General features: G+C 36.5%; 1 protein-coding gene across 5 annotated transcripts in view; it reads left to right on the top strand.

Moving 5' to 3' along the window:
* CCDC85A (coiled-coil domain containing 85A) overlaps nucleotides 1–12876 on the top strand; it is a 267176-nt gene that overhangs the window by 227944 nt on the left and 26356 nt on the right. For 3 of the 5 annotated variants that reach the window (XM_042981430.1, XM_042981426.1, XM_042981427.1), the window contains exon 3: nucleotides 233–309. The exons of 1 other annotated variant lie outside the window; for it this stretch is intronic. In XM_042981430.1, coding sequence (XP_042837364.1) covers nucleotides 233–309 — 77 coding nt within the window. Of the gene's footprint in view, nucleotides 1–232; nucleotides 310–12876 lie in introns of those variants that run through there. One more of the 5 variants, XR_006215732.1, reaches the window with a different exon arrangement.

The following is a 12876-nucleotide window of genomic DNA, read 5'->3' on the forward strand; positions in this document are numbered from 1 at the left end:
TGCCATCTCACCGCCTATAACTTCCCCTAACTGTCCTTAACGTTGCACAATCGTTCGAAGTGCTCGTGGTTTCAATGGCTTGTGTTCCTGTTTTTCTGGGGAGAAATCTTTTTTTTTTTTTTTTTAACTATGCAGTCACTGCCTCATGTGAATAAATCGAACCAGAAATATCCTGACAGTGCACCAAACAAGACCTGTGTGTATAATGTGAGTTCTTTCTTTTTAATTTTAGAATCAACCTTGTCCTATGTTAGGCAGCTGGAGGCAAGAGTAAGACAGCTGGAGGAAGAAAATCGCATGCTGCCCCAGGTGGGTGACTTCCAGTAGCTCGTAGCTAGTCAGTGTCATTTGAGTTGTAGCATTTTATCTGGAATTTAAAGTCTCAATTACATTCTTTCCTTTAAATGATAGAAATCATTTTGTAAATCGTCATTCATCAATGTAGAGTGTGATTGCTTTCCATAATGACCATCATATTCTCTGGATTCTTAAGTGTGATACCAAAGGATGCAGATGTCTGAAAAAAGAATGCAAAGTAACTTTGAAAGAAGAAAACAAGAGAAAGAGAAAATGAAGAGAAGTAGAAAATGCTTGCATAGGACTATTCAGATACATCATGCACGTAGTTGGTGAATATAGGGAAGGGACTCTTATTTAAATAAAATTTGCTAATTTATGAGCTAAGGGAAGCTGCAGGTAGTTTAAATATTTCACATTTTAATTAAATTAGTACTTGCTAAAATTCTTCATGATATGATTAAACTCTTTGAGTGCAACAATGCAATGACAGTAATTGACAGTTTTACTTTGGGGCTTACTTTGTTTCCCCTGGTGAATATAAAGTGGTACTTTTTCTGGGATTTAATGCCTTGCCATATATTTTACTCATAAAATTATTTCTATGGGCGGAAGTATCTTGGTGAGAATGATGTCGGTTGAGGCGGTGGTTCTTGGGAAATTTTGAGGAGTTGAGCAAATCTCCTGAATCTAGGTTGATTTTCTTTACAGACATGTAGGCAGTAATCTAATATTTTATAAAAGGCATTTTCTAAGCATTTAGTCGCTACTGTTCTTTCCACATTCTGGTGATTATTTCTATCTCATAAGTGACTAAGGGAAAATTAAACCCTAAAAAAACTAAGTAAATAGTAGTTTAAATGAAAAAACAGAGACTGGTTATAATTCAGGAGAAGATACATAAACATTAATGCTTTGCGAAGATATTTTAAATCTTATTTTGTTTTTAAACCACTTTTGCTCATTAATGATGATTTGGTCTGTCAGGTACTGCATGTAAGAATGCCTTTCTCTTTCTTCCACTGGCCAGCCATCTGGCTACAAATTATGAGATTAAATGAAATGAATCTACTTCTCTCCCATCTCGTATGTCAATTGAGACATATGTCAATACTCGTGTTGACAGAAGGGATTACTTGCATCATAAAATAAGATACTGCTGGTAGGTTTCTCTTTGCTCTTCTCTACTTTCCATTTTTAAAATTTCCTTTGCCATTTGTTCTTTTATATTGGATTCACAGTATGACGCCAGGGCCTTTGACTGAAAACATCTAACTTCTTTCTGTTCCAAGAAACTTAAAAATATAATTAGTTTATTGTGAGTGTTCTATATGGTTATACCATCTCTGAGGCAACTGGGAATGTAAATGAAAAGAGGGGGAAAAGAAAAAGATCTGTGTCTTAGTTTCTCTCTGAGTGAGAACTGAGGCTCATGTCAAACATTGAAATGCTAGCATGTGTGCTATCTTATTTAAGAAGAGGCACAACAAATATGAAAATGATTGCAAGATTGATTTTTAAAAATCTGTGAAACTATTAGAGGTCTTGAAGAGAAATCAGAAGAGTCTTCAGCTGTACTTATTATATCAGGTATATACATATTTAAATACATAGTACTTGCATAGTTCAGAAGTAGAAGAAATTCAGCAACTTTTCAGTGTCAAAACATGTGTTTTTAAATGTATTGCTATTTTCTATGAAAAAAAGGTTTTTTCTTTATTCTCCATAAGAAATGGCTAGGAAAGACGATGTTAAGATGTCATTGATGTGGGATGCACCATTATCATATGTGGCACTAAGAAAGAAAAAAGATGTTGTCAATTACACCATGTCAGATTCTTGCTGATTTCAGAGATGTCAAAATGGAAAGACAATGCTTTATAATTAAATGGCTCTTTACATGTCCATTGTACTTTAATGGAAAGAAAATCCATTGTTTGAAATATGCAAAGAATGCAGTTCAAAAACAAGATTTCTGTTAAACTTGTGTATCTGAGAGTGTTGCCTTCATTTGTAGCTAAGATAGATATGATAGGACCACCAGTTGCAAGTACTTGTATAAATACAACTGAAATGAGCAGACAATGGAGGAGATGTGAGGACGGAAAACAGCGAAAGAATCTCAGAGCAGTGAGAATCCTATACTCGTGGCAGGCTAAGATTTGGATGGGATAACACAAAGGCATATACAACTTAATCTTGGATGTTATTGGTACTATTACAAACAATTACGTGATTTCACTGCAGAAACTGTTTCTGACTGCATGATGTTAGCTGCTTTGCAAGGTCAATTCAATGTGACAAGCTGACATCCCTGCATAAATTAGTCTCAGCACTTGATCTGAGTCTGAACACTTGATTTTTCCATTGTAAGAACTTGCTCCCTGTGCCTTTATTAGACGGTATTCTTTTTTTACTATCAAGCTCATAAAAAATATATCTTCTTGACTTTAGATAAACAGGAGTAAGAACATAGCTGGCAATTGGAATTCCAAGTGTATCGGATACCTTTTGTGGCTGTGACCAGATTCTTTGCAGATAGTTGAGTGTTTAGACTAATTATGTACAGCATTTTCCTGGAGGAAGAAATCTCCTTGATGCTTATTTTATTCTTTATATAAAATTGTATGTAATTAGCTGAGAGTCACAACTTCACCCTACCAATACATATTTAAAAGTCAACAGGATGAGTGTAATAAGTGCTTATGGATTTCTCTCTGGTTAGATGCAAAGCCTTCAATTTCTTAATTTATAAATGACACAGTTCCTCCTAGCTTCTCATAGGCCTAAGTATAAATAAAGCTTGGGCCCAGTTTTGTATCCAAGCCAAGTTACCAAGTCCCAGACTGAAGGTTTTTTTTATTCCAGAGAAAATAGAAAAATGCAGTGAAGATAGAATCAGTTCTATCCAGTGCTGAAGAGGAACCACAGAAGGTGTGGTTGGAATATTAGTACGGACACCATGTGAGCATGTAGCTCTTTGCTCTGCATGGTTTCTACAATATCTCATGAGAATCACTGAGCAAAATCTAGTTAGTGAACACAATATTGCAAAGGAATCGTAAAGTAATAACAGTCTTACTATTTTCAGAAGATGCAGTATTATTCGCTAGGTATTACTTGAAAAGAAAATGTCTTTAAGTCTTTATTTTGGTAGGAAGACAATGTGAAATCTACCCTCTTAATAGCTTTTAAATGTATAACAATTATTTATAGGCATGATGATATACATTAGATCTCTAGAACTTAATTCATCCTCCATATCTGATGATATTTTTTACACAGTGATTAGTAACACCCCATCGCCCCTTCCCCTCCACCTCTTGCCACTGCCATTCTATTCTTTGCTTTTATGAGTTTGAGTATTTTAAATAACTCATGTAAGTGGAATCATGTGGTATTTGTTCCTTTCATGACTGTCTTATTTCACTTGGCATATTACCAAGTGATCATTACCATATGATCCAGCAGTCCCCCTTCTGGATATTTACCCAAGAGAATTGAAATCGGGATCTCAAAGACATATTAGCACTCTTATGTTCATTGCAGTACTGTTCACAGAAGCCAAGGTATAGAAGCAACCTAAATGTCCATCCAGAGATGGATAAAGAAAATGTAGTATATACATATAATGGAATATCATTCCATTAAAAAAAGAAGGAAATCTTGCCATATGTGACAACATGTGTGAATCTTAAAAATGTTTTTTTTTGAAAGTTGGTATAAATGATCATTAAAGATCACCTGAATTTGGGGTATTCTTCCTTGAACAAATAAACTAATGTGAACATTTTTTTACTGGTTACATATAAAAACTATAGGGTTGCAACTAACCTCTCATAATACACAGAATGCTACTGCTTAGACTGGTCTGTGATCTCCACTGGGAACATATTTAATATGATATAAACCCATATGAAGATTGTGTATTAAATAAGAGTAACTGCTGTCTATGAACTTTTATTAATAACTTTTAAATCAAATGAGGTAGAGTCACCCACATGACATAGATAGATATTTACACGTAAAATACCCCATGTAGTATAAAGTAGTTGTAAGGACTTTTATATCAAATTTAAAAGGAACATACCTATTTTGCATATGGACATTTATACATAAACACAAACTTTGTGTGGATAAAAAAAATCCTAGATTTTCAAAGCTGGATAGAACCTAATATATCATATTGGACAACCCCATTTTTTAAGTAAAGCATACAAGAGTCACAGAATGTTAGGAGTACTTGATCAGACAGCTATTAAAGGATGGACTCAAGCTAAGATGTAGGCCAATTCAGTGTTTTTTCTGGCATATACGTAGCACCTCCTTTAATCATTTAATGCAATGAATGGCATCCAGTGTAATTAAGCTGCTAAATCTGTTTTTGTCTTATCGTCAAATTCTTCTTTTAAACACTTTAAAATTAATGTTGGATTTGCTTAGCCATCTAAGATTTATTAGACACTTTATTCCTGACTTAAGGTAAATACTCTATTCTTCTTAAAGTCATGGATGGTATCCATCATAAATGGAAAAAAAAAAGGTGTTTTACAGAGTCTTCTCCTCCCTGACACGTTTCCAAAATACTTCCGAATCGTAGTTTTGTACAGACATACCCACCCATACCTGTGTGAGAGATTCATACGTAACAGAGTGTGATCAGAGAGGGCCTTTCTGTTCAGAGTGAATTGGAGCTAGGTGGGTAGGGGAACAAAGAATTCTAGTAGTGGTTTTGAAGGTACCCACGAAATTTATTATTTTAGCTCAAATTCAAAAATCTTGCTTGGATCTCTCATTCCATTGTCCTTGATGGTCATAAGGATTTTTAATCCAGACCCAGCTAATATATTTATGTGCTATATCTGCAATGAGGTCTACTCAGCCAGAAAATATCTTCAAGTGAATGGTAGAGAACACCTATCTGATGATTTTTTTTGAATTTTTTTTTCAATGTTTATTTATTTTTGAGAGACAGAGAGAGACAGAGCATGAGCAGGGGAAGGGCAGAGAGAGAGGGAGACACAGAATCCGAAGCAGGCTCCAGGCTCTGAGCCGTCAGCACAGAGCCTGATGCGGGGCTTGAACTCATGAACAATGAGATCATGACCTGAGCCAAAGCGGACACTTAACTGACTGAGCCACCCAGGCGCCCCTCTGATGATTTTATTATAAATAAAACTGTCCTTTGAAGAAATCAGTCCATATTCAGATATAACCATGAGGTAAAAATTATTATTTATTATTTTTTAAACTCTTCTCACCTATTTTGTGGATGTAGCATGGATTTTGCATCAAGAAGGGACAAGAAACCAGCAGTTTGCTGTGATTCTAAAGTCAATTAAGTACATTTGTGAAAAATCCTACTGGGAAATCTGTTCTTTTTCATCAAATGCTTCGGCACCAACGTCTACCTGGAAAGCACTCTGCATCCTTTGTGCCCCAGAGTTCCTCAGTAAAACAAATTGCCCACCTCTTGAGACTAACTTTTGACAGATTTTCTAGAATCAGTAAAGGCGCCCTGACGTGTCTAATGTCTGATGACTGTCCGTGTGCTATGTGTTCAGCAACTGTTTTGAAAGGCGTGGCAACTCGGATCACCACTGTGTGGGCTCCTTTCAGCAAGTGTTTCTATTTCTGTTGTGCTAGCACACACAGAAGAGTCTAATTTTAGGACTGGAAATGAAAAATCTTCTCGTGTAATTTGGTTACAGTGTGGCTTCACAATGCAATGCATTGGGAAGGAGGCAGGGCCGTTTGCAGAGCAATTTCTGAACAAAGGAAAAGAATCTGTCACCATTGCCAGAAGTGCTGAGGAGGGCTCTAAAGAAATTGAGCTTGTCACTTCCATGGCAACACGATCCAGGTCCAGCATCACATCCCCGAAAAGTTCCCTCACCTGTGTGCCAATGCAGAGGACCAGTGTCCTGGACAGAAATGAGGATTCTTCCTGACACAGAGATTTCCCTCATAAGCTTTTCCTTTTTCTTGCCATGGAGATATTTATTTTGTTGCTCTCTCTCTTTTTCACATTTTCTAACTCTGTTTTTCAAGTCATTTTTGTCTTCTAGAGCCATAAATATCTGGCTCTTCTAGGGTTTGGAGTTGTTCTGACAAAAAAAAAAAAAAAATAGCCACGACTGCACGAAAAACAGGCTTTGACAGAATAGTGCTTTACAGGTGCTTAAAGCAAGTGGTGCTCCTGTTCTTCCATTGCTACTTGCATGGAAATTACCATTCTGACACTCCTGAGGAGTAATTTGTGCAAAAAAAATTTTTTTTCATAGATACAACTGTACGTTGTTACACAACCAGAGGTGAATCTGGATGCTACTGATAGAAGAAATTAGTTAAATCCATTAAGGCTTGGTTGCTGCTGGAGTCCTATTTGGGAAAAAATGGACTCCACCAGAGGAAGAATGCTTGTGGATTGCCATTTTCTCTAAATCACCATGATTTATAGAAGTAAAGAAAGGGGAAAAAAAGCTTTTATGTATAGTTCAATGGAGTTTTCAGAGGACAGACAGGAGCTACCCAAGTGGTGTGGGTGTATTGGAAAAAAAGAGACAAATAGATATGGAAAATACATTTATAGGGGAAAAGTCACATTGGAGAACCTGAATCAATAGAGCCTGGATTAGGGAAAAGCTAAAATCTATTAGTGAAAATATTGAAGAGAGTGAAATTCACAGGAAAAACATCTAAATCATGGGAGGGGGTTTATAGCATTCTTTTGTGACCCCCCCCCCCAATGCTTGAGGGATCTTGTTTGATAATCTTGGATATATGATGATAAGTTTTCATGCTAATGAGAGAAAATAGATGAAATAGAAATGCAACAAAATACAGCTATGCCACTTACTAAACTTATTAAGAGAATTATTGAATTTAAAAGACACTCAATTATTAGGGACTATGATATCCATTCTTATTTAACAGTACTGCCTTTTTCTATCTATACTGGCATGATAATGTACCACTAGGGCATATGAAAATTTTTTTTTAAATTTGGAATAGCCATAAAAACAGCATTTTGGTTACCTGTCCTTGGCAGAATTTGTCACAAAAGAAAATAAGACTCTCACAGCAAAAATTTTTGCTGTGTAGTAATATCAACTAGAATCATAGATATTTGAATGAGAAGCAATATGGAGGAATATTTGGGGAAAACTTGAGATGGAACTATAAGAGAAATTAATGTTGCCTTGGAGAAATGGCTTTCTATTCTTTTTTTTTTAATCCAAAATAAAGTGAAAAATTAAAAAAGATGGAACAGTCTTTTCCTTCCTAATATGGTAAGGAAACAGTCTCCTAGAAAGTGATAGAAAAGAGGGGCACCTGGGTGGCTCAGTCTGTTAAGCACTTGACTCTTGATCTTGGCTCAGGTGATGATCTGATAGAGCTCTATCATGAGATATAGCCCCACGTCGGGCTTTGCGCTGACAGTGCAGAGCCAGCTTGGACTTCTCTCTCTCTCTCCCTCTCTCTCTCTCTCTCTCTCTCTCTGCCCCTTCCTAGCTGGCACTTTCTTTCTCTCTCAAAAAATAAAAAGAAGATAGAAAAAATTGTGTAGTATTTGATATGGGAATGAAATGTGGAGATATATATTTATATATTATATGTATATTATATATATATATATATATATATATATATATATATATAATACACTAAACTGTGAAAACTTGAGTCTAATTGAAGCTTGTAAAGAAGTGAAGATTCCCATTTGAGAAACCTCACTTTGATCTCCATTTCCTACTGGAGGTCACTACCTCTCTAACAGGGATCCATCTGCCCCATCCTTCTTTTTGGTGCAGACCTTTCCTACAGGTGGATTCAGGCATTTTTCATTCAAAAGTCTCTACTTCTAATTTGTTTGTTTTTGCTGCAGCCTGAGCAAAGGGATCAATGTGCTTATAACACCTTAAAAATTAAACTTGGTGCCTCTTAATATTATCTTGTAAATGTATAGTAGACAAATAGAAATGTAATACAGGAAATATCTATATTGCCTAACTAGAATATAGATAATAAGTCTAGTATAGGCAAATAATTGTTCTTTGATAAAATAGGACAGTTTAAGTAAATAAATTTCAAAGTTATTTGAAACTTTCCTAAATTATATTTAAGCTAGGATAGTGTGAAAAATAAGCAAAACATAACTGAGTTAATTTTAGAAAGCTGAGATATAGTCAGCTGTGACTTTGGACTCTGTTAGTTACCAAGTAATTAAAGGAGTCCCCATGAATATGCAAGAACAGAGAATAGGAATTAGAAGAGTGAGGACTCAGCATAATTAGCATTGGACCAAGATGATAGGTCTTAACCTTTGTGAACTTAATATGCTTTGAGTAACAGAGTATTACCATTGGTGATATGGACGGTTCTGCTCAGCTCTGCAAATCCATGACTTTTTATCCAGAGGAAGTTTGCATATATGTGTAATATATACACAAAATAGGCATGTCCTTTTTATTTTGATTTAAAAAATTCCCTAAAACTACAACTTTTTACAACACTGGGTCTTTTATTTATAGGTGCATATTCATGTCACTGTGGGTTATTCTACCTCATTGGGTTCTAAAGTTAATAGAATTTCATCAGATAGCTATTTAAGTAATAGTCAAGGGTATCTGTCTTCGAGGCTCCTATCACATTAATATGCATATAGAGGAGCTCACATACCAGTCTGAGTTGTGTGAGCTTAGGTGTAGTTTGAGAGATGAGATACATTAGTGTCCCTTCGTGTTCATTTTTATTCTTTATATAAGCCCTGCATAATGAACATAAAGGCACTAGTTTTCCCAAACAGTATATTTATTTAAAAGTAAACAAGATGAGTATTTAAATGCTTATAGATTTCTCTCTGGTCAGGTACAAAGGCATGTGTTTCTTCATTGGTAAGTGTGGTTCCTTCCAGCCCTGATCATTCTGAGCTCTAGGGGGAGAAAAAGAAAAAGATTGTGTCCCAGTCCTAGAATGAAGGGGTCTTCAGTCAAGCACAGATGGAGAAATAATACAGCGAAGGTTGAGTTGGTTCTGCCAGTTGTAAAGAGAAACTAATAGGAGGTATGGATGGACTATCAGTCATTTCCAGAGGGCACAGCACCCTTCCTCTGCCATGCTCTCTGTGCTCTCCTGCAAGCATCGTGGAGCTGTACTTTAAATCCAGTGTGTGAATGGGGAACCTGGGTGGCTCAGTCAGTTAGGCGTCTGACTTCGGCTCAGGTCATGATCTCATGGTTCGCGGGTTCGAGCCCCTTGTCGGGCTCTGTGCTGACAGCTCAGAGCCTGGAGCCTGCTTCGGATTCTGTGTCTCCCTGTCTCTCTGTTCCTCCCGTGCTCGCACTCTGTCTGTCTCTCTCTCTCTCTCAAAAATAAATAAAGATTAAAAACAGAAAATTAGAAATAAATAAATAAATAAATCCAGTGTGTGACTGTGTGAACACAACATTTCAAAGAGAGCCCAAAAGTATGAATATTCATATTAGGTGTTGTTTACGTATTCCGTATTATTACTTGCAGACTTACCTTTTAAAAGTTGGTACAAAAAAGAGGTGCCTGGGTGGCTCAGTTGGTTAAGCATCTAACTTCAGCTCAGGTCATGATCTTATCGTTTGTGGGTTTGAGCCCCATGTCAGGCCCTGTGCTGATAGCTCAGAGCCTGGAGCCTGCTTCGGATTTTGTGTCTCCCTCTCTCTGTCCCTCCTCTGCTCATGCTCGCTTTCTCTTTCAAAAATAAACATTAAAATAATAATAATAAAATAACAAAAAGTTGGTACAAGTGATAGTGAGAGATCACCTGAACTTAGGATATTCTTTCCTGAGCACATCCACTAATGTAAACATTTTTCAAAATCACATTTAAAAATATTTTCAAGGATTTCATAGAATAAACAGAGACCTGACATTTCAGAGAGAATTTTTTAAATTATGATGAAGGAATACCAATAGAAGAAATGTTAAAAAGTTAACTTTTATTTACCTGCAATTTATGCAGAAACAATCTGTATTCTTTATTTTTAAATGTAACCTACTTGTCAGGAATTCAATTCTGAGATAAGTCAAAATTGTGAAAAAGACAGGACAGAGACCTGATATATCACACGTTACTATTTTTGCGGTACAATAGGCCGAGGAGGAAAACAAGAGGACTTGCATATGAATCGCAGTCAGCTAGACTTGTGATACATGGAAGGAACAATGTCTAGAGAAAGAAAAAAATACTTTTTTCAAAGGATATCTGATTATTGGATTTATTCTGTATAGTAAACTTCTATAAAGTGGTTTCTACGTCAGTAAGCAGTGGAGTGTTTTGAAAACAACCACCCACATTTGTAGATGCTGCATTACTGAAGAGAAGTAACAGAAGATTGTGTTTCCTCAGGCCACACCAGAGCAGATTGGGGTCAGACAGATGGAATCCAAGTCTCTCAGCTTACCTTCAAGTATATGGGTTTTCACCTGTCCCCCTAAGTCTGTTCCTGACTTTGTTGACTTACTGGTATAGTGATGTCCTGGCCATTCCCCTGGCTCCCAGCATGTCTGGGCTGAGAAAATCCCCCCACTCCTGCTTGGGTTCTACCTTGTTCCAGACCCAAAGCCTAAGAGAAAAGTACTCCCCCACCCCCACAGGTTTTAGCGTTAAACCCAGAAATGAAGGTGGGGAAGAAGAGTTACTATTAATGAAGGACCAATCTATTCAAAAAGCGTTCCTCCCTTCTCAAAGTACTTCATTACTCTTTACTCAAGGGTCTCTCTCTGGTCTAATTCTTTCCTTTGGGAGACTTTCTTGTACTCAAGTTTATCAGTAACCTCACAAAAATGGACTCAACTTAGATATTTGTGATTTCACGAGCACTTAGTCAAGACACACAAATAACCAAGCCCTCTTTCAGAATTTTTACCCTCTTTAAGATTTTTCTAACTTTCATAATGTAGGTTAGTGGAATAGAAGCAACTTTTGAATTAATATTTTAAAAAAAATTAAACACAAAAGGAGATCGCTAATCACCTTGCTTAAAACTCTTGGACTAATTATTATTTTGCTAGTTTTATGAATCTAGCTGCTACTCTTAGCAGTTTATTAGGAAAAAAGATTGCATATAGAAACATAAGAATCAAAGAGAAATACAAATCTGACTCAAATATAGTGTGACAAATAAACAAATTTGGTACCATCTTTTTTTTTTTTTGACCTAAAATGCCTCTCATTTGCAACAGAACAACATGCAAGACATAAGTTCTAATGTTTGACAGATAACAAATAACTAATAAACCTAGGACCAGCTGGGAGCCATCCTGGTCTTACATAAAAGCTGGCTCCAAGAAAGGAGGTTTTTTAATAGCCAAGATATTTCAGCTGTTTTTTGACACCCAAGGCAGGTGTATCTTAATGTCAAAAAGATAATTTATTGAAATATTTTCATATGCTAGAAAATTTTATATCTATAACTATAGGAGTCTCATACAAGAAAGACATAAAATACACACTCAGAAATAAATGACAACTACAGTAAACTTAATTGCAAATAAATTGTGTGGGAATGTTAGGTCTTTATCCTTTTGGGGGGCAAGCATGTATTGAGTGCCAAAAGTTAACAGAAGCGACAATTTGAATTTGGCTGACATCTGTTTGACAAAGAGTTTTAGATGGAGGAGGCTTCAGCAACTTTACATTTGGAAATTTGTTACTTTGTTTGGAACCAGCCCCATTCACTTTCCATTCCCTGTTCCTGTCCCACTGCTATTAATGCATGAGCCCTTAAGCCAGCAAAATTCACACACTTTGTTGATGAGTTCAGCAAATGGTACAATAGTTGGTCACGGCAGCTCAGGTTCTTTGCCAGTTGAAAAGAACTTTATAGAGGTCGATTTAAGACTGGACCCTCGAAATGCTCACTTGTGAAGAGGGTGGCTCATGTGGCATCATGGGCATTCATTTTGCTGAAGAGGATTCTCTTGGTGAGCGAAACCAGTTATACTGAGCCTTTAACATTTGAGAACGAGATCAAGATGGATGTGATGGCAAGTAAAGGCAGTTACCTCTCCAGAGTTTTTCACTTAAAACAAGCACCCTGCTCATGATCTTGATATCGACAAAGTTCTTCAGAATCAGTCATGAGAGTGTCCTAAGACAGCTCTCAACTCTGGGTGGTCTCTCAGGGCTGTAAATGATGTTATAGTGACTTACTAATCAATAGAACTTTGCTCTTTAAGCCTAGAAAATGTCCAGTGTTGCTATCACATTGATTTTTAATACTTTATCACCTTATTAAATTATGCTTTTTAGATATATCTTTTGTGTTCATACTGTTTGAAGGCATCAATCCTATTGGTCTTAAGTGTCCAGAATCTTAAATCTTCAGGGCCCAAGGAGAGACATTGTAGGTCATGAAAGGGATAGTGCCCTATTCTTTTATTTTTATAAGCTCTGAAATGATGGGGCTGCAGCCTAAAATGGACCTTTCTTCCTGTGAGAAATACAGCTTGGGCCACAGCAAAATGCATGATTTACAAGAATCTGTGACCCTTCCAGTTGAGTCTGCTTCACGGTGCAGACAGATGAGGATGGTTGAGTCA

This window comes from Panthera tigris, chromosome A3 (assembly GCF_018350195.1).
Source record: "Panthera tigris isolate Pti1 chromosome A3, P.tigris_Pti1_mat1.1, whole genome shotgun sequence".
Classification (NCBI taxonomy): Eukaryota; Metazoa; Chordata; class Mammalia; order Carnivora; family Felidae; genus Panthera; species Panthera tigris.